Raw genomic sequence first — 26708 nt, 5'->3', positions numbered from 1 at the left:
TAACAGAGTAATCCATAGCCTATTAGTATTATCCATATAGCGCAAGGAAGTCACAGGTTTTTTCTGCACTAGCAAAAAAAAGAGCAAAAAGTAGACAAAAAAATAGACAAATTGTGCACTTCCCTTGTCACATAGGTAACTATCTAGTTGGCCTATGAATTTCTTTAAATTATCAGCCCCAACTACCCGTGGAGGCAACTTTTCCAGTAATGAACTACTTATTGGATAAAAGAGAACTTCCTGCAATCTAGTCTAAACCTCTTCCTTTGTAATTTGAATGAATGAAGATTCCACCTATATTCATTTTGCATTCGCCTCTCAGAGCCTTATATGCCTCAATCAAGTGTCTTCTAAAGTATCTAGTTTCTTATCTCACAAGCTGAGTTGCCTGTTTTTGGATCCTTTCAAGAAAGAAAGTTAATGTTTTTAGTTGTGGACTCCATACTTTGACACAGCATTCCATTTGTAGTCTTACAATTATACAGTGGGACTATGACACTTCTACCTCTACAGGCTATTGTTTGATGAATCATCAATAGGACAATGTGGGCTTTCTGGCCACCTGTTTACACTGTTCAGAGAACTTCATATCCATCCATATCATAAATCCCAGATCAAGATTTCTTCCTCTGCTGTTTTTAGTTCATCCCTACCAAATGTATTAGTTATTTTGGGGTTGCTATTCCCCAAGTATAAGATCTTGCATTTTGCTGCATTAAAACACAGCTTCCACTTTTATGGCCATTCTTGAAGCCTGTTCAAGTCATCCTGAAGGAACACTGCTTGGCACTGATCATTGACTCTCCCAATCTTTATATCATCTGCAAATTTTGACATCATGCTCTCTATCCCTTTGTTTATATCATTTATGATAATCAGAAACAGCAGTGTTCCAAGAACTGATCCTTGGGGAACCTCACTTCTGATATTACACCAGTCTGAAGAATATCCATTTAATCACACCCCTCTGCCTTCTGCCCTGCAGCCACCCTGTGAGCCATCTTAGAATCTAGAATCATTCCAGTTATTCCAACATGTTCCAGCTTATACGGTGCCCTCTCATGAGGGACTGAGTCAAATGCCTTGCTAAAATCAAAAATTTCCTACTGTATAAGGAAATTGTAAGACAACATTTGGAATACTGTGTTCAAGTATGGAGACCTCATCTGAAAAAAGACATTGAGCTTCTTGAAAGGGTCCAAAGAGGGGCAACTTGAATGGTGAGATCAGCAGGACGACCATATGAGGAAAGACTCCGATTATATGGGCTACAGAGTTTGGCACCCAGGTACCTCAGAGGTGACCTGATTTAGGTTTAAAAGACTTTGAGAGGAATTAGTAAAATGAATGAAGATGGAATTCTCACTGCTATAAAGAATTCCAGAACTAGGGGTCATAAATTCAACTACAGGGCTTGAAGTTTAGATTAGATTGTAGGAAGTTTTCTTTTAGCCAGAGTCATTGATTGCTGGTACAAGTTGCCCTCGCAGGTAGTTGGCTGACAGTTTGAATAAATTCAAAGGTCAACTGGATAGTTATCCGTATGAGGAGGGAAGCACATAATTTGTATTTTCTTATCTCTTCTTCTTAAGATTTATTACATTATTACAACAGTTCTCCTCAACTTAACATCGAAAAGTCATTCCTGTATTCTTTTTTTCCATTTTCTTCTATCTTCCCAATCTCCGTGCACCAGTCCTCTTCTATTTATAACTGCTCTCACACTCTCTATCCACATCCTTCTTGATCTTCCTCTCTTTTTCTTTCCCCATGGCTTCTCTAGGCAATCTGTTGTCCTCCATTCTCTTCACATGGCCAAACCACTCCAATCTTTGCTTCTCTATTTTATTAATGATGGTTTTTTGGACGTTCATTGTATTCCTTATCACGTCATTTCTAACTTTTTTAGTCGTAGACTTTCTTGCCGATCTTTGCCAGAAATCCATTTCAACAGCCAATAGTTTTTTTTTTGTCTTTCATTTAAGGTCCAAGTCTCACATAATGTAATATTGCATTATATATTTGATGTTTAGTTTTGTTAATAATATTTTTATTCCATAGCACAGAATTGAGTATTCCTATGACCTTTCTACCTTCACCCAGTCTTCTCTCAATTTCCTGCGCAGATGATCCATCAGCCTGAATAACTACACCCAAGTATTTAAATTGCTGTTCACTTTTCACCTGTATTCCATCTAAATCTAGAACATCCTCACTTTGATTCATGTACTCTTCATATTAAAATTTACTCTGTCCCCCATGTTTTATATTCCTCATGCCCATGTAATTTGCATCATCATCGTCTTCTACTACCACAACTTGGTCATCTGCAAACAGTAGATTGTAAAGGTACTTATTTTGATCAAGGGAAATACCCATTGAACTATACTTCTGTGACCACGGTATTAGAACAACTTCTAGATATAGCTAAAACAAAGTAGGTGACAAAACAGCATCCTTGAAGTAGTCTTTTTGAAGTCAAAATTTCTTGATAATTTTGAACCAATTTTAATACAGCATGTATTGTTCTTGTAGATTCTTCTAATTATATCAATTAATGGCTGGCTTATTGACATTTTTTCTATAGCCTTCCACAGAAGATTTCTTGGCACATTGTCATACACTTTCTCTAAGTCTATAAACAGCATACCTGCATTTTGGTTTGTAGCCTGACATTTTTCCAGAATTTGCTTAACAGTGAATGAATGGTCTATACATGAGATCCAGTCAGAAAGTCACACTTTTTCAGAAATTATAATCTCTTGTTCCAATTTTGATTTTATCACAAATTTTCTTATCTACTTTTTTTTTTGCCACTGCAGCAAAAGCCTGTGGCTTACTTGCGCTATATGGTGAATACTATTACTGTCTAAATAAACTATGCTGGAATTGTTCCCCACATGCAGCTCATGAGCAACGGTGTCAAAATAGCTTACCTGGTTCATTAAACATGAGTTTTCCCTTAACAAAACCATGTTGTGCATCCCTCAGAATGCCATTTCTATCTAAATGTTCCCGGATTACATTCTTAATCATTGCCTCCAAGATTTTACTTACCACTGAAGTCAGACTAACTGTTCTGTAGTTACTGACTTCATTCTTGCAATCACTTTAGTGCCCCAGGGGCTCACATCTGGTGAGTATGGGCTTGGCACACCCAGAATCCTGAGCTGGATATCATCATTCTTCTCTTTCTTGGTAATTTCTCTCTCTCTCTCTCTCTCTCTCTCTCTCACTCAGGGTAACTTGGGAATTTTTTTTTTTTGGCTGGTGCAGCATAAGCCTCAGGCTTCCTTGCACCATATAGCTAATAATAATAATATGTTGGCACTTCTCGAATGCAAAGGAGTATCTCCCAAGTCCAATGATGGCATCTTAATTAACCTGACTGGTTCAATGCATTCTCTGGCCATCTCCCTCAAAATTACTGGCTCACATCTGGTGAGTATGGGCTTGGCAACTCAGGGTCCTGAGCTGGATATCATCATTCTTCTCTTTCTTGGTAATTCCTTTCTCTCTCTCTCTCTCTCTCTCTCTCTCTCTCTCTCTCTCTCTCTCTCTCTCTCTCTCTCTCTCTTTCTCAGGGTAATTCAGAAATTCTTTTTTGGCTGGTGCAGCATAAGCCTTAGGCTTCCTTGCACCATATGGCTAATAATAATAATAACTCCAGAATCCTTACTTGCCTTAAACTTGAAAGTTTTTCTAATAAATAATATTCTGAAATTTCAGTATTTTTAATTTCCTGCTTTTCAGCTTCACTCACATAGCCTCTCCTCACCATAAAGGGTCTTTTATCAGTAGAGATTAATGCACCCTCGTGGGTAGCACAGTCTTGCCTAAAATTGCCTTCATCCCCATGGTGGGTGGAAAAAACCTGAGTTTGAATCACATTGATGAAGTGATCAATTTTTTAGGCCCTTTTTACAATGTGGCCGAGTTAGTTGGTCTTAGGGTAGTATGGGTTTTTCTCATAGAAATTCGGGTTTTTCCTCCAGCAGACAGGCATTTGTTTTATTCTTCTTTGTATTCACATGCATGAGAAACTCCTTGTCCCCATCTTTTGTCCTCTTAACCAGTGCTTTCTCTATTCAGCCTTGGCTGCCCTAACCTTTTGATTAGTATTATTACAGATAAATTTGTAGATCAGTTGTAGACTTCACTATTTTTCATCACTTTCACTTTGTAACTTTCCCATGCAATCTTTGTCTGTTTAATTAGACTAACAAATTGTGTATTCATCCATCTCACGATATCAAGGATCTAATCCTGTTCATAAATAGCTATTAGACAATTCTAGGGCTTCAAAAATTTGTCAATATTGTTAGAGACAGTAAAGCCCAGTGGATTTGTGGTGAATATCCACCCTTCACAATCAGTTCTGATGCATTGTTTTTACAGATGGACTATTCAAGAACTAACTTTGCTGATTTTCAAGTGGTTTTGATTTTTTTGCCTGCTTTCTTAAACATAGATAATGGGTTTCCAAATATCAGAGGTTCAATATGAGGTTCTGTATGCAGAAAAGCTTTTTTGGCCACTGTTGGAAAACTGTTAGCATCATTCTACCTCCCAATATGTAGTAGATTATGTCTGTGCATTTTCCTTACCAAGATTATTCATAAATTCTCAATAATTTCATGTTGGACAGGCCAGTATGTTAGGATGGAAACGTATTCTCTTTTCCCTGATCTATTTTTGGAGATATGAGCAGTGCATGAGATGTTATTATTTCATGTTTCTGATTTACTGGATAAAAGTCATTATGCTCTGTGAATATTTTTATATATTCATTTCACAGAGAAGCTTTTCATAGTACAGAACTCATCTAGAAAATTGTGTTGTAATACATTTTATATGAAATAAAATTGTAAAAAAAGAGACAATTTCAAATTAATACACTGTGTAAATGGTTAAAATATCAGATAAGAAACATTAGTATCATCTTATATATTAATATTCTTGGCAGAAATTTCAAACTATATATGGCAAGCCACATGCAATAAATAAATGTACGTAATAATGAATTAAAGTTTTTAGAGATGTGCACAAATTGCCCCATCTTTTGGTTGGAGTGCATGCTTTTAACTTAAAATAAGCAGTGACATATATCAACGTAGACAAGAAATGGTGTTGGTCTTCACAGGAAGTGATCTTTTCAATAATCACAGGTTCAGATGGATTAGTTTGATAGCCAAGATCAACCCCATATTGTCTAGAATATCAATTAGAGATGGTCCTATCATTAAATTTTTCTTTCAGGAAATGAAGAATTGCATTCACCATATGTGGTGTTGCCTCATCTTATTGGAAAAGATTTTCTAACAAGATGGACCTTTTTCTGCAACCAAATCTTGCTTGAAACTCGTCCTATATAATAAATGGCTTTTTTGATTAAACATTTTAACACAAAAAGACATGCTATTGAATAGTGTCTCAAGTCTTGTTTCCAGAATTTTCCTTGTGGGATGAATCATTAACTGGAAAGTAAAATGTATGTATCTTACATGTTTAATTTAACCAAACTCACAACTTCAGCTTATTACTGTATATCAAAAAATAGGCATTCAATGCCGTTGCATCTTTTGATCCTGCCCGTGTGCACTGCATAAATCAGTATTCAGATATGAACTGATCTGTGTATTAACCAGTATTAGTTTGAGTATTTTAGAAAATTTTTTCCCTAACTTTAATTAATCAAAGATATGAGAGCATTCATAATTTTCTTGTTTATTTTTAGGAGCTTATGAAGAATGAAAATGATTTGGAAGTTCAGAAATTTTATGGCATTAAACTTTCAGACCTGTTATCATTTTACTTGAGAACTGACATCATGACACAAAAACAAGTATGTTATGATTGTATCATTTTATTGCTCCAGAGCTGATTTATAAACATTGCATAATCAAACTTAATTAATTTCTTGTTCATTTTCTGTTCAAGCAAAAACCCTTAAAATTAAAGTATAATTGGTTAAAAATCAGGTAAGTTAAATTTGTATTAAAGTGTAAATGGTTAAAATATCAGATAAGAAACATTAGTATCATCTTATATATTAATATTCTTGGCAGAAATTTCAAACTATATATGGCAAGCCACATGCAATAAATAAATGTACGTAATAATGAATTAAAGTTTTTAGAGATGTGCACAAAATAACAAAAATAGTTTTAGCTAAACAATGGCTTCAGAATTGCTGAAACTGTGGGGAGGAACCACATGGATAATGGCATTTATATCACGTGTGAGAAATAATAAAATCTTAAGATTTTTTTTGTACTTCATTCCTTGTGATTGTGTCGTAAAAACTATGCCAAAACCAATAGATTTGTTCCAATTAAGAAGTTAATCCAACTAGAGGAGAAGAAGAGGATGTAAAGTGTGAATTGGGAACATTGAATGCCGACCCCATATAATGTGGGAAAAGGCGAAGACAAAGAAGAAGAAGATTCCTTGTGATTGTGTCTGATTCCCATTTGTGTGTTTTTATTTTATTGAGAGGCACATTTGGAATCACAAATGATCGTACCACTATCAGACAAGTTAAATACAGTACTTTTGGATGTGAAGATTATAATCACAAACAATTCCTCTTCAAAAATTTCACAGGTTTTTAACTAGTAATTATTTAATATGTTTAAAAGATAGTAATGTGATTGTAATGTGTTTGTCTTATAATCTGTAGTCTATATAGGCAGAGTGATAAACTTTTTATTAGGACTCTTATTAGAATTACACACAAGTTATCACATCACAGATCCCTAATAAAATTTATAGTCATCTCTTTTGGTTTCCTTTCTTCATACTTTTCATGTTGCTTTCCCTCCCTCTTGTAAACTGGCATTTTGTGTATGTGTGTGTGTGTTTGTATGGTTAACTTCTCTGTGACTTCTGTGCTTTAATCTAACCTAAGTTGGATTATTTTTATTCTTAAGCTATAGCTACTATCAATACTTTTTTAAGAGTTGCTAGTCTCTATTACCATGCAAGTATGTAATTTAAAGGTTTTAAAACATTGACTTCCATGCATATGAGACTTTTATGTTATTTATTTATTGTCACATAATGGTTATTTCCTCTATTTCCTCTACTAATTGTATGCAGATACAATCAGTCAAAGCATGTTGATTTTGCTTTGACTGATTGTATCTGCATTATTTCTTGTTTTGCACTTCAGTTTTCATTGGAAATATATATGAAGTCACAAAGCATAACTTTATCTATATTGTGTGACACACCATATTCTGTGGACTTGTCCAAAGTTATGAGATGTGGTAATAAAGTTCCTGGACTGGTGCTCTTGCATTCGTGTTCAGTGAGTTTGAAAATAAACAGAAATGGTAAGTTGTAGTTCAAACTTCCTCCAACAGATGTACCATCTGTTGGAGGAAGTTAAAACAAATATCAAATTTTGCTTTAAATTGAGAAAATCTGCAACTTTCATCTTTGCAACTTTCAATATATGAAATATCAAAAGCTGTTTATATTGATGAAACATTAAGTCATACCAGTGTGTTTGAATGGTATAAGCTGTTCAGAGATGGACATGAGGATGTTTGTGACGACCCAAGAAGTGGGCATCCATCAGCCTCTGAAAATGAGAAAAGATTTGCAAAAGTTTGGAAAATTTTAGCAAAAGAGCATCGTTTGACCCTCAGAATGATGGCTGATGAGTTGGACATGAATAGAAAGATAATTTGTCAAATCTTGCATGAAGATTTATGGAAAAGGAAGGTTATGCAAAATTCATGCTGCACAATCTCATGGATGAGCAGAAGCAATGAAGAGTGTCATCATGTGAAGACTTTATCCAGGTTTGTCAAGACAATTCTGATTTCCTTGACTGTATTGTCACTGAAGATGAATGTTGGGTGTTTCAGTATGATCCAAAGATGAAGCATAAGTGCAGCAGTGGACTTCAAAATCATCACCAAGGCCCAAAAACGTTTCCTTTACAGAAGTCCAGCACCAAGACAATGCTGATCATTTTTTTTGAAAAACAAGTTGTGATTCACAAGGAATTTGCACCTGGAGGTGGAGAGAGAGAGAGAGAGAGAGAGAGAGAGAGAGAGAGAGAGAGAGAGAGAGAGAGTGTGTGTGTGTGTGTGTCAGTGCTGTGTTCTATGTATAGGTACTTCAAAGACTATTGAAGTGCATTTCCCAGGTGAGGCTGCAATTTCAAGAGAAAGGTAGCTGATTCTTGTTGCATGACAATGCCCCTGCCAATTTTACACTTGTTGTGAGACATTTCTGATGAAACATAGCATTTTAAAGATAAATAATTCACCTTACTCTCCCAATCTGGCACCAGCAGACTTCTTTTTCTTTTCCAAAGTAAAAAATGCCCTCAAAAGAAAGAGATTTCATATGTTGAGGAGATAAAGAAAAATGTAACTGCCGAACTGAACATCTCTTTGAACACATTTGCCGACTCTTTTTCAGGAACTTTTAGGAACTTATACTTGTTCATGATGATGTGCCTCTATATTGAAGTCTGCTGGCCACCTTTCACATTAAGTTTCAGCAGTGCTTGCCATGCGCATTATGACTCTGATGTTGCTCCGTGCATCCTGAAATTTCTGAAGGGTTATCTGCATGCCCTTGATCTGTTTCTATCTTTGTTCTTTTATGCTATATCACCTTTCCTTTTTTTTGCTACTTCATCTGCTGTCCTGCTTGCTTGCTTACTTACTTGGGGAACCTGTTTGGTAAATGTGACCACTTTGGTTATACTATGGTAAGATACCTGTATGTTTGTGTAAGTGACTCTGTATTCTTGGGCTGATTTGCATGTTTTTTAAGCTAAAAAACATGGAATGACTAATAAAGAAAAATTCCACTCCATCTGCCTGAGATCTGCTAACTACATCCAAATTGAAGAGGGCTTTAAGAATTTCTGTCTCCTCTCCAGCAAGATTTGAGCCTAAATCTCACCAAATAAGTTGCAAGTGGGCAAACCTACTATACTGTAATGAAGGACCTGCCAGCTTTTATATATAGCTGTGAGTATCATCAGTTCTGCATTGGTACTGTATTGATATATGATTTCTGAATTGTTCTCCTTGACATGGGCACCTGTAGGTGGTGAAGGGATTTTCCAGTGATGGTGATGCTGTTGGTCCTCCATACAGCCACAGCCTAGATTCCAGGATAACATCATAGGAATCTGTCATGTTTACCATGTACTGTGAACCATGTAAAAGGGAGATCTGGTGGTTGAGGGGGACCAACCTTCAGCACCCTACTTAGAACCCTGCTTCAACAAGACTGGAGGTCCTGGGTTGGCTTGCCCAGGATCAATCATTGGCACAGTGGGTCCACTGTGTCAATGCCATGCCCTTACCATCACAGTCTGAGGAATGGGATTCATACTTGCAGAGATGTGTCTGGGTAGCTCTGGCATCCCACTCCTAGGTTTATTTATTGTTTTCCACAGAGCCCAAGGGGAAGCCAGGTAGTGGGCTTCCCCTTGGACTCTGTGGTGGGTGTAGAGCTCAAGCACTGAAGCAAAATCAAACTAATATGGATCCTGATATTCTAAATATTTCTGTTACCTCAACACAGTTCCTACCAGAAAATGACAATGAAACAGACTCCACCACTTTAGCATTTAGCATTAGCATTAGTAGAGGCATTTGATGCAAGAAAGCAAGCTTATGCAGCATCAGCCAAAAAAAAAAAAAAAAAACACTTCCACTTCACCCCTCTGTTCATTCAAAATACCTGTCCAGCTGAGCTTTAAACTTATTTAAGCTATCAACTTCCACGACAAGGGATGGAAGTCTGTTCCACCAACCAACCACTCGCTGGCTAAAGGCAAATTTCCGCACGTCTATCCTACATCTGTCTTTCCTCAATTTGAATTTATGCCCTCTCAGGTGATTATTCTGAGCTAGAGGAAGAATCCCATCAGCATTGAGCATGCTCAAACCATTCAATGCTTTATACACCTCTATCAGATCACCTCGCTGGTGCCTAGTCTCCAGACACTGTAATTTGCAAAACTTAAGCCTTTCTTCATAAGAGCACCCCTTTGTTCCATTCACTAATCTTGTTGCCCTTCTCTGTACTCGTTCCAGCAGCTCTACATCCTTCTTGAAATGAGACCTCCAGACCTGTATACAGTACTCTAGGTGTGGCCTGACCATTGCCTTATACAAGGGAATAATCACCTCCTTATCCCTGCTAGAAAAATTCCTATATATCATTGACAATACACCATGAGCTACTCTTGCAGCCCGTCTGCACTACTCAGAGAACTTCATATCTGCCTGCACAACCACCCCCAGGTCCCTTTCATTCTCTACCACTGTCAGTGTAGTACCACAGAGTTGATACGTTGCTCTGGGGTTGCTGTTTCCCATGTGTAGTACTTTACATTTGTCAATGTTAAACTTCATTTTCCACCTCTCAGCCCATCTGCTCAACCTTTCCAGATCCTGTTGCAGCAGCATAGTGTCAGTAGTGTCCTTGACAACCTTGCCTACCTTTGTATCGTCTGCAAACTTCGACATTAAGCTTGATATACCATCATCAATATCATTTATGAATACAGAAAACAATAATGGACCCAACACTGAGCCCTGAGGGACTCCACTAATAATATTAGTCCACGATGAGCAGTGTCCATTGATTACCACTCTCTGTCTTCTCCCCCCCCCTCAGCCACCCCTTTATCCACAGATGTCCAGAACTGAAACTATGTGAGGTCCAACACCTAGATACATAATAACCCATTATACCGGAGAGAAACCTTTAAGGGAAATGTTACCCTTCTTTATTCAGAAGGGTTGGCAGTTCCCTTAAATCTGTAAAATGGCTGCATTCTGGGGATATCCTTGAAACCAAGTTTGATAAACACTCAGAACAACCCTTCTAAGTGACCTCTGTTGGGGGAAATGGCAATTACACTTCACAAGACACTGAACTCATCCTAATGTGTCTGAGAATGGAAGACCTCCCTGAAGTATCAGAGGAGGATCTGTTTTAACTAAAAATTCATGAAGTAGCATCAAAATGAATGTTCATGTGTAGGGATGGGAATATAGTCTGCACTAAGAACCTTATCCTTACTTGCAATTTCCCATCATCTTCTAATTCAGTCAAAGCTGGATATCTTAACTGCCCAGTACAGCCATGTATACCAAATCCTTTAAGGTGCTTCAAGTGCCAGAAGAATGACCACTTGCAAGTAGCTTGTTGTGGTGTTCTTATGTGCACCCATTGTGGAGTAAAGTACCATGAAATTACTCTGTTTAGCGCCTAAACTGATATTTATATTACTGCCAAGGCAAGCACCCTTTTTGCTCACAAGCATCCCAGTGGTGGAAAGAAGAAAAAGAGATACAGTAATTAAAAGACAGAGCTAAGTAACAGTAGGCTAGAAAAGCAGTGAATTCTTTAAATAGTAATAAACCTTCATATGCCCAAAAGGTTGTAGGAAGATGTTCCATCAAAACACAAACCAAAATGACTGTCACCTAAAGAGTTATTTACTTCCATTGCATAGCACACTCAGTGATCACTGAATTATGACCACTCCATTCAAAATGGACTATGCTACGGTTCACAGTATAAAAAAGCCAAACAGCTTTGTATGCTAGAGCAGTGGCAATTTGCATCTGTTCATGCATGTCAAAGTAATAAAGTAGCAGTTATGGGCCTTAGTAAAGATATCGTGGAGTTTCAAAAGGGCATGATTGCGAGAGCTCATGCATTGGAATTGGCACATTTTGTCGGTTGCTTATGACCCACTGTGGTTAAGATGTACAAAAATGGGATTGAATGGTCAAATAACCTCCCACCGAAAGAACTACAAAGAACTATGCAAGGTGGAGTGTGTGGTATGGGTTGAACGTCAGATCACTGTGGGACAGTTGACATCACAATACAATATGGGGAATGCAAGAACAATATCCCAAATGAAGATGCTCTGTGCACTCAGATTTATATAAGATTCCACAGCAGATGACCCAAGAGACACCCACTCCTTACTGCTGATGATAGTCGATGGCGAATGCTGTGGTGTCAACAACATGCTGTTTGGACACTGGGAGGGTGAAACAGTGCACTGATCAGAAGTCTAAATATGCAACACACAAAGGGGGGGATGCCGTCATATGTGGCGCAAGCAACACGAGTCCGTGGACCCATTATGCATAGTCCCCATTATCCAGGCAGGTGGCAGTGGTTACTTAATAAGGGGCATGTTTTTCTGGCAAGAACTAGGCCCCCTGGTGCATATGGACCAACATTTCTTTGGTGTAGTCTACTGGCAGCTCTTAGGAAACCACATGCACCCTGTCATGTTGCATATTTTCTGGGGCAGAAATGGGATCTTCCAAGATGATAATGTGCTATGTCATTAGGCCCAAACTGTGCACGAGTGGTTTGTGGAACACAATGAAGATATCACCGGTCTTGATTGGCCTCCAAATTTGTCTGACCTCAATCCAATTGAACACCTGTGGGATGTTTTGGAATGGGAAGTGAGGCATATGGACACACATCTGTCATTCTATTCTGACATTGTGAAAAGCCTTGCAGGCAGCATGGCTGCAGATCCCTGTGGATGTCTTCAGACATCTAGTGGATTCAATTTCTAGGCAAATAGTGGCTGTTATCCATGTGAACACTGGCCCAACGTGATATTAGGTGATCATAATTCAGTGAATCATGATCACCTACAAATTCAAAAAAAGTTGACATTCTTCACCATTTTCTTCAATTGTGCATGATGAAGTGCATGCGAAGTTTAAGAATTCTCCATGGTCTCTCTTCTACTTTGTGGGGTGCAGATCGATGCATTTTACTCCACTCCATCTTTATCATGTACTTGTACAATCATGGATTATGGGTCTCAGGTATAATCTCTTCCAGAAAGAGTGCCCTTCAGTTGCTTGATCTCATTCATCATTAGGCTATTTGTATTCTACTGGTGCATTGAAAACATCTCCTGTTCAAAGTTTATACATGGAAGCAAGTGAACTATCCTTATCATCAAAAACAATCCTCTACAGACACTGGGAAAAATTTTTATAATACTCATCAGACTGCCAATTGCCCATTTGGTATTCCTGTCCAAGAGCTACGAAAAGAGCTTAACAACATGGTAGACAAGGTTACCAAAGCACCCTTCCACCCTGACATGCCCAATTACTACCATGCAACTTCTTTAAAAACTGGATATAGTCTGATATTCTGTCTTCTGTTTATCTTCAGCTCTATTCAGCATACCTAATTCTGCATTCCTGCCAGTTTACACAGATATTCTGAAGTCGGAATTGCTTGTGGGATCTGTTACTGTCTTTTCAGCCAGTACTATATCTGAGCAAATATCCCCTGAAAGCAGCATATACACTTCTGAGCTGAAAACTATGAAATTACCCATGGAGCACATAACAGCTTGTGGCACCTCCTTAGCCAGGTGGGCAGGAGCAGCAGCAGTGCGTAGCACATTCTTCTTGATTAGATCGGGGTTCGAGCCCATGACCACCAAATATGGAGGATGTGGGAAGGTCAGGGAATGACTACCGCATATCCCCAGAGCAATATGGCCTTAGTTGCTAATGCTCCTAAAAACCAAAATAACAAATAACAATAACATAACAGCTTGCTAATACCAACAGTTTATTAAATATTATATACACAGATCCTTTGAGTGCACTACAGGCATTATTAGTGATGAGATATATTCTACTCACTCAACCCTGTCCCAGGTTCAGCAGATGATATGCTCTTTTTATAAAGGTGGATTCATTATGTGTTTTTGCTGGATCCCCAACCACTTTGGGATTAGCAGAAATGATTTTGCTGCAGTATCAGCCAAATCATCAGCGCTCATGAATAATCTTGACCAGTCAGTCTCCTATACAAAACACAGGCAAATAATATGTAATAAGATATATTTGCAGTGGCAACATGTATGGCATGAGCAAATAACAAACAAACTATATCAGATTAAGCTTTTAATGGGAATGTGGCAGTTTAGTCTGTGCAGGAATCTTAAAGAGGGGAGGTCCTTCTCAGCTCCGTATAGGACATAGTCATCTGACACATTCCTTTTTGCTGAAGACCTTCTGTGTGCAAGCAGTGTGACACCATTTCATCCATTAAGCATGTTTTAACTGACTACACCAATTTAAAATGCATGTTTTACTGCTTTTAACTACTGATCGAGTCATATTCACCCAGTCAGATTTTATCCAACAATAACCATATGTCAGCAGTTTTTTAATATTTTACAAATTATTAATCTGTATACACACACATAAAATAGACAATTTATTTTTACTCTAATGCTGCTTTTTATCACTTTCTATACACAACTTATTTGACAAGGTAACCAAAATCCTTTTCTTTTTTGAAATTATGACTTTGTTCTGGTGTATTATAGCCTTAGTCATTTTCCCACTATTAAAATCAAAATCTGTGTTGCTAATGCTTTTGGTCAGGTTTCTAATTGTCTCCAATGTTGCCATTGGAAATGTCAAGGAGAAGAGGAAGAGCATTGCTGCTAGGATCAAATTGTTAATGGGTGATTTTTCTTTGAGTATACATCTGCGTAATCATTCTTCACTCCTGCTAGGAGAGATGCCTTTTTGATGTTACTTTAGCATTAGCATTAGTAGAGGCATATGATACGAGAAAGAAAGCTTATGCAGCATCAGAAAAGAAAAAAAAAAAAAAACCCACTCCCATTTCACCCCTCCGTTCGTTCGAAATACCTGTCCAGCTGAGCCTTAAATTTATTTAGGCTGTCAACATCCACAACAAGGGATGGAAGTCTGTTCCACCAACCAACTACCCACTGAATAAAGGCAAATTTCTGCACATCTATCCTACATCTCTCTTTCCTCAATTTGAATTTATGCCCTCTCAGGTGATTGTTCTGAGCAAGAGGAAGAATCCCATCGGCATTGAGCATGCTTAAACCATTCAAGGCTTTATACACCCCTATCAGATCACCTCACCGGTGCCTAGTCTCCAGACACTGTAATTTGCAAAACTTAAGCCTTTCTTCGTAAGAGCAACCCTTTGTTCCATTCACTAATCTTGTTGCCCTTCTCTGTACTCATTCCATCAGCTCTACGTCCTTCTTGAAATGAGGCCTACAGACCTGTATACAGTACTCTAGGTGTGGCTTGACCATTTCCTTATACAAGGGATTAATCACCTCCTTATCCCTGCTAGAAAAAATTGTATATCATTGACAAGACACCATGAGCTACTCTTGGAGCCCATCTGCACTGCTCAGAGAACTTCATATCTTCCTGCACAATTACCCCCAGGTCCTTTTCATTCTCTACCACTGTTAGTGTAGTACCACAGAGTTGATACATTGCTCTGGGGGTTACTGTTTCCCATATGTAGTACTTTACATTTGTCAATGTTAAACTTCATTTGCCACTCAGTCCATCTGCTCAACCTTTCCAGATCCTGTTGCAGCAGCATAGCGTCAGTAGTCTCCTTAACAACCCTGCCAACCTTTGTATCGTCTGCAAACTTCGACATTAAGCTTGATATACCATCACCAATATCATTTATAAATACAGAAACAACAATGGACACACCACTGAACCCTGAGGGACTCCACTAATAACATTAGTCCACGATGAGCAGTATCCATTGATTACCACTCTCTGTCTTCTCCCCCTCAACCATCCCTTTATCCATAGCAGCGATTTGCCTCCAATGCCACACTGCTCCAATTTGTGCAGCAGTCTTCCATGTGCAACAGTAACAAAAGCCTTTCTAAGTTCCAAATATATAATATCAAAGTTATTTCCTGCATCCAGTTCTTTTGTGATTGCATCATAGTATCCAATCAAATTGGTCAGGCAAGACTTTCCCTTAGCAAAACCATGCTGTGTCCGAGCTATAACTGAAGTGATCCTGCAGTATTTCTTTAACCAGTGCCTCCATTAATTTTCCTGGAACAGAAGTTAAACTCACAGGTCTATAATTACGTGTGTCAGCCTTTGATCCTCCTTTGTGAATTGGGGTCACATTTGCACATCTCCAGTCTATGGGTACCTCCACTGAGTCAAAAGAAGCTCTCATAATTATGGCTAATGGTTTGCTTACTTCCTTTGCTGTCTCCTTTAATATAACAGGATAGATCCCATCCATCCCAGGTGCCTTTCTTGTGTTTATCCTCAACAATTTCTCCTCCACTTTCCTCTCAGTTATTACAAAATCATCTAGCTCATTGCCAGAGTTTAGTTCACCTCTGGCATTCCCCTTCCTGAATAACTCCTCGTGTGTGAATGTAGTTGCAAAATACTCGTTTAGTTTGTTAGCCACCTGAGCAGGATCCTCAACTGTTGACCCATCGATATCAAGTGGACCAATCTGATTCATCCCTTTCCTTCTAGAGTTTACATAGGTAAAGAACTCTTTTCTGTTTTTCTTTGCATCCTTTGCCAAGGATTTCTCATAATCTGCCTTTGCCTGCCTAATCTCCTTTGTGACTTGGTTACAGACCAGCTTATATCTATCATAGGCTTCCATATCTCCCATTAATTTATATGTATCCCATGAATTTTTCTTCTCTGCCACATGTCTCATTAGTTCATCTGACATCCATTTAGGCCTAAACCTTGAAAATATTTCTTAGTTGGTATGTAAAGCCTAGTAGCTTCCAAGATAAGTTCTTTGAATGCTTCCCATTTTGAATTTGCTGTTGGTAACATCATCAGTTGGTCCCACTGTATAGAATTTAAATACTGTCTCATACCATCGTAGTCGCCTTTACGAAAGCAAAAACCCTTCCCTTTACCCCTGATGGTAGTTACCTCTTTGAGTAAATCCCACTTCAGCACACTGTGATCACTGCCACCTAGTGGTTCCTTTATCTGCAGATTCTTAATGCATGAAGAATCACTACTGATAATCAGATCAAGAGTATTACTCCCTCTAGTTGCCTCCTGAAAACAATCATCCAATAAACCCACAAAAGCCTTGCTAGTGTGTGAGTTACCAACCAAAAAATTCCAGTCAATATCTGGGAAATTAAAATCCCCCATTATAAGACTCTCTGATGTACTGGCCCACTCTATTTTCCTGTACAGTTTCTTATTATACTCATCAGAGTCATTAGGCCTATAGCACACTCCTACTCTCAATTTCGATCTCCCAATGCTTATGTCTCACCAAACTGACTCGGCACTGCCACTGTCCAGCGATGTCGACTGGCTTCACTTCCTTGGATTTTATGTGTTTCTTAACTAATAGCATAACCCCTCCTCCCTTCCTATCCTGTCTATCCTTTCTGTAGACATTGTACTCCCCAAATTCCAGTTCTGCATTCCTTATATCTGTGTGACACCATGTCTCTGATATCCCAACAATATCTGCCTTTGATGTTTTGAGCAATACCTCAAATTCATCAAATTTATTTACCAAACTCCTAGCATTGGTGTACACGCAAGTATACATGCACTGTTCCTATTTTTAGCTACCCTAACACAACCCGTGTGTTTACTTGTACCGCAATGACTCCCAGCAGTCTCTGAAATATCCTGCATCTTGTTTTCCAGGCTGCTGCTCATTCCAATAGAAGCAGTGCAAGAATCACTTTCACCTCTGCCAGTGGCTACTATTAATCTATTTGTCCTTGTATCCCCCCAAGCTAGCAGTTTTCCGACCCAACTAACACTGCCTCAATAGCATCAGCAAATATTCTTGCACCCTTTATATTTAAGTGTATCCCATCCCTGTAGAAGCAGTCTCTCCTGTTAACAAATACAGACTAGGCTGAAAAAAATTCTACACCTTGAGCCTTGCACAATCTTTCCAGAGCCAAATTGATCGACAAGGCTCTCATCATATACACCCTCCTATCGTGTCTGGGCAGAATTGCAGACACTTTCAAATTCAACCTTAATTCATGGTTTTTTTCCAACAGTGACCTGTACTTGTAATTCCGCCGGTCTCCTACTCTTAATATCATTAGTGCCAACGTGTACAACTATATCACCTTTTGTGCCCTTAAAAGATGATATCCGCTCTACAACGTCATCAACTTTGTCCCTTCCAAACATACTCTGGTCCTGTTCCACCTATCCTTTTTACAAAGCATGTTCCCTGTTTCCCTGACAATAAAGTTAAAAGTTAACTGCAACCATTATCAACCCACTGCAGGATGGAAGCCTCTTCAACAATTCATGCTGAGTGAAATGGACCATAATCTGCCATGCTGGTCCAGTGCGGGTTGGCAGATTGACCTTATTTAGCTGTCAGGGGCTTGATCCCCAGTCTACTCAAAGAACATATGCTACTGTCCTCCAGCTCCTGACCACTCGGCTACGGAGGCCTGACAATAGTCACCAACAACTACTAGTTCCTGTGGGACCAGTGCATTCTGCCTTGGGGGTTGCCGCTGTGTTGCGTGATGACCAAGTGCCAGCTCTGACGTTGATGTGGGCAGCTGAGAGCTTGATGGGCCCCTCAATTTAGATCATTCGAGGGCATCCACCCTGTCCTTCAAGCTCTCATATAGGCCCATAACAACGCTGCGTTGTCGCCTGATTTCCTTACACTCCTTACATCGCACACACGCAAAGACATTCCCCATGGCAATATCATGTCTCGTACCTGATTGCTCCACAAACATCAAGCATGCAGTGCATTTTAAAAGGCTGTGATTCAGAGGGCAACTGCCCTCTTCAGTTCTACCCTGAGCCACAGCACTCCCATTAGCTTGAGCCTTTTGCTTTGCTGCTCTGGTCTGTGTCATGATTTCGATTTAATTTCAATAAAATTTCAATTTCAGTACAAAATTATAACCCTAAACTTGTATCACAACACAGTTATAACGCTATATATATTTTTTCAGTATCGGGTATTATCTACGAGTTCTGTTTATATAACTTCCGTATGAAGTTATGTATTAATTAATTATGTTACGTTTGTAATCTAAATCGTTATATGTATTTAGTTAAAAAGTACAATTTAATTGACAATGAAGTTTAACAAGATTAATAGATTTTATGATTAATTGACAATATTATATTATATACTATACTATACTAAGCTTACGCTATCTAGTTTGGGATATAACGTATCATATAACAAAGGCAGAAAGTTATGAACGTTAAATCTATGGACACTTAAGTATTAATTAACTTCCAAATCTTGCTGTCTCAATTCAGAATAAACTAAGGATCCTGACTAGGTCTATAAGCTACTCATAGAAAATAATTTAATATAACAATTGGTCAATAAAGTAGCTAAATATGGCTAAAAAACTTCTTGTTCAGAGGAACTGCAATGTGTAACATGTGGATTTGATACTCTTACTGATACTAAGTAATACCTACAAAATCTCTATCTAAGTTAAACTTTAAACTAAGTATCATAACTAGGAATATAAAGCTACTCTATAAAATAAGTTAATATGCCAATTTAAGTTAATAAAACAGAAAAAACTCTATTCCAGGAGCAGTAAAAACTTTGCCTGCACAAGCCTACTCTAATTCTCTACTACGAATACTTTTATAGCTAAGTATTCATATTATGGACATGACTGATTGATGTGGAACTGCTTGTTTGCAGTACATTATAATTTGTTGTAATGAATTTAGTTGCTTTGTGTTAACAGTAAAAGTGTGTATATATAGAAGAAAATATGGTAGTGAATGTGGTTAGTAGTGAGTAGGTGGTATAATAAAACCGGAAGTCAAAATCGTGGAATTAAACCAGAAGTCGAAGTCGTATAATAAAACAATTGTACCTGTAAAATAAAAGCAATATATTAAAAGTATTGCTGCAAATTCAATGATTTTAACGTCTTTCTCAAGGGTCAGCCATCAAAACCAAAGGAAATGCAGTAAGAAGTAAAGCCTCTGTTTCTAACATGAAATATATGTAGCATGTGGTAGATACAAAGAAACCAAGTTATAATATGAGTGTGTATGGAAGCCAGGTTAAGCTTAGCAGTTAATCTATACAGGGTGTCTCAAAAATATTGATACAAACATTTAGGGGAGGTAGGTAACATCTAAAGGAATGTGAATCGCATAGGAACCCATAACCGGAAACGTCACGGGAAAGTAGTAGCAGTGGCACAAGAAGCAGAAATGACACAAGACAGTAATTAGTGGCAAACATTTATTTGACATATTAATAATGGAGTACGAGATGGATGTATTTCATGAAGTTACAACAGATGCTCGAAGGTTCCACCACGAGACACGATGCATGCGTGACACCGACGCAGCATGGATTGGCGGACACGGTCGAACACACCTGGAGTTTCTTTGACAGTAGCAGTAGCGCAGACGAGTTTCACCATGAAATCCATTTCCGTCTCCATAGGCCATTCATACACGATAGATTTGAGGTCCCCACAGAAAGAAATCAAGGCTCGATAAATTAGGTGAGCGTGGAGGCCAAGCAACGGGTTCACCACGGCCAATCCATCAACACCCAAAATGCCTGTTCAAATGGTCACGAACACACCTTCCATAATGGGCAGGTGCCCTGTCATGTTGAAACCAAACGTTGCATCTCACATTTGCTGGAACATCGTCAAGTAACCCTGGTAGAACTTGTTCAAGAAAGATCCGATATTTAGCAGAGTTCGTGTGGGATCGTAACAGGTATGGGCCGACTAAGCAGTCACCGACCATACCTGCCCACACATTTATTGCGAAGCGATGTTGTGCTGCATGGGGGGGTGCACACCGTGTGGGTTGTCGTGAGCCCACACATGAGCATTGTGCTGATTGAATAAGTCTCATCTGTGAACAAAACTTAGGCTGAAAAATTCAAGTCTTGAACACTTTCTTGGAGAAACCACTGCACAAAAGCCACACGTGTAGGATGTTCTTGGGGGAGCAGTAACTGAACCCTTTGGAGATGAAAGGGGTGTAAGGAATCGTCATGCCAGACACTATACACTGCAACGAGACACTCCTAAGGCAGAGGCAACGGCACGTGTGCTGGTAGTAGGATTATTCTGGCCGGCATTCAACACACTTTCTTTCTGGCAGGAGTTCGCGTTGAACGTGGTCTGCCCACACTACTCCTGTTACCTCTAAATGACCCATAATCGCACAAATTTTGATGCACATGCGCAAAAAAATGGTGGTCCGGTACAAGTCTGTCTGGGAAGCGTTCTCCATAAATTCGTTGAGCGGCTCGTCCATTGCCCTCTGCTAATCCACACACTAGGTGCATGTCTGCCAGCTCACAGTTTGTATATCAATGCATGCTCTTCATGCGGTGACTACTGATTGAATGAGTAAATCAGAAATTTTCCCTCTCGCGAACTGATGAACAGTGCCGTCTACCGATTTACAGTGATGTTTCCGGTTATGGGTTCCTATGCGATTCGCATTCCTTTAGATGTTATCTACCTTCCCTAAACGTTTGTACCAATATTTTTGAGACACCCTGTAGAGTACTGATGTATATTTCATGGATGACCCGACAGAGGCAGAGAAATTTTGTCACAAAGGAGATTAGGCAGGCAGGCAAGTCACAAAGGAGATTAGGCAGGCAAAGGCAGACTACGAAAAATCCTTGGCAAAGGATGCAAAGAAAAACAGAAAAGAGTTCTTTACATATTTTAACTCGAGAAGGAAAGGGATGAATCGGATTGGTCCACTGGATATTGATGGTTCAACAGTTGAGGATCCTGCTCAGGTGGCTAACAATCTAAACGAGTATTTTGCATCTACATTCACGCATGAGGAGTTATTCAGGAAGGAGAATTATGTAGGTAAAGTAAACATTGGCAGTGAGCTGGATGATTTTGTAATAACTGAGAGGAAAGTGGAGGAGAGATTGTTGAGGATAAACATAAAAAAGGCACCTGGGGTGGATGGGATCTATCCAGTTATATTAAAGGAGGCAGCAAAGGAAGCATGCAAACCCCTAGCCATAATTATGAGAGCTTCTTTGGACTCAGGGGAGGTACCCATAGACTGGAGATGTGCAAATGTAACCCCAATTGACAAAGGAGGATCAAAGGCTGACACAAGTAATTATAGACCTGTTAGTTTAACTTCTGTTCCAGGTAAATTAATGGAGGCACTGGTTAAAGAAGCACTGCAGGATCATCTAGACAAGAATTCAGTTATAGCTCAGATGCAGCATGGTTTTGTTAAGGGCAGGTCTTGCCTGACCAATTTGATTGGATACTATGATGTAGTCACAAAAGAACTGGATGCAGGGAATAACTTTGATATTATATATTTGGATCTTAGAAAGGCTTTTGATACTGTTGCACATGGAAGACTGCTGCACAAATTGGAGCAGTGTGGCATTGGAGGAAAATTGCTGCTATGGATAAGGGGTTGGTTGAGTGGCAGAAGACAGAGAGTGGTAATCAATGGACACTGCTCAACGTGGACTAATGTTATTAGTGGAGTTCCTCAAGGTTCAGTGTTGGGTCCGTTGTTGTTTTCGGTGTTTATGAATGATATTGATGATGGGATATCAAGTTTAATGTCCAAGTTTGCAGATGATACAAAGGTTGGCAGGGTTGTTAAGGACACTACTGACGCTATGCTGCTGCAACAGGATCTGGAAAGGTTGAACAGATGGGCTGAGAGGTGGCAAATGAAGTTTAACATTGACAAATGTAAAGTACTACATATGGGAAACAGTAACCCCAGAGCAACGTATCAACTCTGCGGTACTACACTGACAGTGGTGGAGAATGAAAAGGACCTGGTGGTAATTGTGCAGGCAGATATGAAGTTCTCTGAGCAGTGCAGACGAGCTGCAAGAGTAGCTCATGGTGTGTTGTCAATGATATACAGGAATTTTTCTAGCAGGGATAAGGAGGTGATTATTCCCTTGTATAAGGCAATGGTTAGGCCACATCTTGAGTACTGTATACAGGTCTGGAGGCCTCATTTCAAGAAGGATGTAGAACTGCTGGAACGGGTACAGAGAAGGGCAACAAGATTAGTGAATGGAACAAAGGGTTGCTCTTACGAAGAAAGGCTTAAGTTTTGCAAATTACAGAGTCTGGAGACTAGGCACCGGCGAGGTGATCTGATAGAGGTGTATAAGGCTTTGAATGGTTTGAGCATGCTCAATGCCAATGGGATTCTTCATCTTGCTCAGAATAATCACCTCAGAGGGCATAAATTCAAATTGAGGAAGGACGGATGTCGGATAGATGTGCGGAAATTTGCCTTTGGCCAGCGGGTGGTTGGTTGGTGGAACCGACTTCCATCACTTGTTGTAGAAGTTGATAGCCTAAACAAATTTAAAGCTCAACTGGACAGGTATTTGGAACGAACAGATGGGTGAAATGGGAGTGGGGTTTTTTTTTTTTTTTTTTTTTGGCTGATGCTGAATAAGCTTGCTTTCTTGCATCATATGCCTCTACTAATGCTAATGCTGAATGAAAAGTAGTATAAATTAATAAATGCAAGAAGTAAAAGGTAGCTGAAAGGGCCGAAAAAAGGAGTTGGAACAGAGGGTCAATAACACTACTTACTATAGTACCATGCCAGAGTTGAGGAGTAGGTCATATGGCATAGACCAACATGCTGTGATAGAAATAAGAAAGGTTATGTACTCGTGTCAGTGAATATATAGTGTTTAAAAGCAACCTCAGGCATTGGAATGCAGTAAGCTGTACGAGGTTAAAGAACCTAAGTGCGTTGGAAAGAAACTAAACAAGATGAAGCAGCATGTCCCAGGATAGTGGAGAAAAGATAACTGACAAACTAGTATAATGTACACACTGAACCTTGTATAAGGTGAAAAAAAGCAGTTATAGCAGAAAAATAGCATCTTGATATTGCTTTCAAAAACCTAATTGCACACAAGAAATTAGAAGGTAGGGTGTCAGAACAGTGGAAAGTAATATGAGGAGGAGTGAATATAGGTGTGTTTGGGGTTGCTAAACCTGTTCCTCTAGTAGGTTCCTGAACGTAGTTCTGAGAGTGTGCCTCATGTGTTTTTGTTAATAGTGGCGAATTTATAAGATTATAAGATCGAAAAAAAAACACAATATCAGTTATTAAATAAAATACTTCTTTGTTAGCCAATCAGTAGGCACAAGTTTTCTAGACTGTGAGAGACCAAAGAGGTTAAGGGGTATAGTCTGTACATTTTATACACAGCCTGAATGCAGAGGATGTGAGTACGCTAATATATTTACAGCAAATCGACATCTAGAGATGTCAGTTCGCTGTAAATCTAGGGGATGGTAATAATTTTTTTATATTTAATATTTGGAGAGCTTTATTGAAGTGATAGTGAAGGCAGATGGCCTGAAACATATTATCCAGTAGCTTATTATATGAAATTCTGATATTGTGCATGATCAGTCTGTTATTGCTACATATGGTGGTTGTTCTAATGCACTGTGAAAGAATGACATTTGCGTGTACTTTCTCCGAGATGTTGGAGTGCCAGTGTGTAAAGTTTACAACATTGAAATTAAAGGTATCACTGTTGATGTTAATGGAGGTTTGTAAACCATTGATATCAATATCCAGATCTAGGTAGTTGGCTGTGTAGTTATTGTTATTTGTGTTTTGCAGAGTCAGTTCTGGACAATAAATATTAGCATATGTGATGAATCTGAAACCTATTGGATTTTGATTTTGATATGAAATAATTTACGGGAAATTACAATTGCTAAAGTTAATTTTTTGCTGAAGGCAATAAGCTTTTTGGTCATAAATACTGCTGTTGTTGGTAATAGGTTTGAAGTTGCACTAGAGTTCAGTTCTGCATTTAAAGTTTGATAATAAAAGGATTTGCAGATAAAGGCAAAGTTGTTGGAGGCTTTGTCTACTGAAGTGATGATAAAGTAGTCATGTAATTCAGCTAGATGCTGTTTGATATTGGAGAAGTTGTATTTAGTACCTGTTGCATATGGAGAACCATGCGGAGTTAAAGTTTGATCATTATTCAGGTAAATCAGCAAGCACTGTATTTATCCATATTTGGAAAGCTTCTATGGTAGTGTTATATTTATATGATAGCATGAAAAAGAAGTTAAGCAGAGTATGATACAACTGTTTTCTGACCTTAGTTTGGCTGATATGCTGGTGAAGCCTGAACTTAAAGCCTTATTCCATGATGTTTCTGAGTTCTATATTAGGGATTATATCTAAATTTCCAGTAATAATATTCCCAAAATGCAATAACATAAGGCTGTAGGTTAGTTTGGCTTCATATGCAACTGTTGGAGTCTGGTATAAATTTATCCAGGCCAGTGGATAAAGACTTGTAGTTACAGGCTATCAGGGCAAAAGGTTTTGAGTAACTGAATCTGGATTTTATATGTAAATTGTGGCAGTTGACAGGGAGGAGATCTTATGATGTTAATGCTATCTATGTTAGTAATATACTTCAGTATTAAGGTGATATGTTCAATATTTTTATCAATGTTGAGAGATTTCAGTATAAATTTATAGATATCTGTTATAAGGTGGAGTAAGTGCTTTGATTTAATCCCAGCATTAAGGATAAATCTATAGAGAGCTTTCAAAACACTATGTTTAGTGCTGAAAAGTAGGTCATAAATTTTATGTACCTGAGTATAACTGCTGTCCCAATCAGAGATGATCTGTAAAAAATGACCTAATTTATTCTTATGTGAGGATTTATTATTCTTGGGTTTGAATTTTCTGTGGAGTTGGGATTTACTAAAACCTTTAACAATTTGAAACTTGGTTGTTGGGTTCTTTCTACTATACATAGTAGTACCCCAGGTCTATAATCCTTCAAAAATTCCTTTTATAAATATACCTGTATCAATATATTAATACAACCTTTTAATACAACTTATATATATATATATACACACACACACAGTAGAGTGTCAGTTATCCGGAATAATTGATGTCAGACCACTTCTGAATAGCCAAATTTTCCGGATAATCAAAATGAAAAATTTTCTGGTAAGATTAAATATATTTAATCGTAAGGTAAGATTAAATAAATTTAATCTTACCTTATGATTAAATTAAATAAGATTAATTAAATAAAAATAATTATAAACCAATCTTGGAAAATAGAAACATCCATCCAGGCATATTTATAATTTTTATACAAAACAGGAAAATTAGAAAGATTTTTAAATGCTCTCAGTTTTTTCAACTTACCAATAACAAACATGGACAATCTGTGTGTCCCAGTAGCATTTGTACACATAGCAATTGTAACTTGCTCTTTTCTCATTTTAAAACTTGGTGCAGGCATTTCTTTTAGTGGCTAGGGTTTTCTCGGTAATGCTTTCCATAATACACCCACCTCATCAACATTATAAATGTATTGGCGCCTCCATAGCCAGGTGGGCAGGAGCAGAAGTGCATAGCACATGCTTTTTGGTTAGACCGAGGTTCGAGCCCGTGACCACAAAATACAGAGGATGTGGAAAGGTCATTCCCTGACCTTTCCGCATCCTCTCCGGAGCTGCATATCTCCAGAGCATATGGCCTTAGTTGCTAATGCTCCTAAAAACCAAATAACAAACAAACAAACAATAACTGAAGAAAACTTACTTTTAAAGGACACCGCTGCTGATTCATCTGCAGAAAGTTTCTCGCCTTGAATATCTAGTTCAATTATACCATTTCCCAGTTTAAAGTTTTTCAGCCAACCTGTTCTTGCCTTAAAATCTTCATTACCGATTAATTTTCGATTAAAATCCAATGCTTTTTCATGCAATATTGGGCCAGACACTGGTTCATCTAAACTTCGCTTCTGAAGAAACCACAAATAAAGTG

The 26708-nt window shown here is 38.4% G+C and overlaps 2 protein-coding genes across 4 annotated transcripts in view; one reads left to right on the top strand and one right to left on the bottom strand.

Moving 5' to 3' along the window:
- The window catches only part of LOC150090805 (telomerase protein component 1-like), an 827340-nt gene that overhangs the window by 177510 nt on the left and 623122 nt on the right, over positions 1–26708 (top strand). For all 3 annotated transcript variants that reach the window (XM_090372947.1, XM_090372938.1, XM_090372956.1), the window contains exon 15: positions 5738–5845. In XM_090372947.1, coding sequence (XP_090229073.1) covers positions 5738–5845 — 108 coding nt within the window. The remainder of the gene's footprint in view (positions 1–5737; positions 5846–26708) is intronic.
- The window catches only part of LOC150090806 (chaoptin-like), a 42561-nt gene continuing 35496 nt past the window's right edge, over positions 19644–26708 (bottom strand). Inside the window, exon 4 of the mRNA XM_090377866.1 lies at positions 19644–19732. Within this exon, the coding sequence (XP_090233992.1) occupies positions 19644–19732 (89 nt within the window). The remainder of the gene's footprint in view (positions 19733–26708) is intronic.

This window comes from Mastigoproctus giganteus, chromosome 1 (assembly GCF_048544385.1).
Source record: "Mastigoproctus giganteus isolate SK-2022 chromosome 1, ASM4854438v1, whole genome shotgun sequence".
Classification (NCBI taxonomy): Eukaryota; Metazoa; Arthropoda; class Arachnida; order Uropygi; family Thelyphonidae; genus Mastigoproctus; species Mastigoproctus giganteus.
The sequence above is the reverse complement of the archived record's forward strand: the minus strand, read 5'-3'. Positions and strand labels throughout refer to the sequence as shown.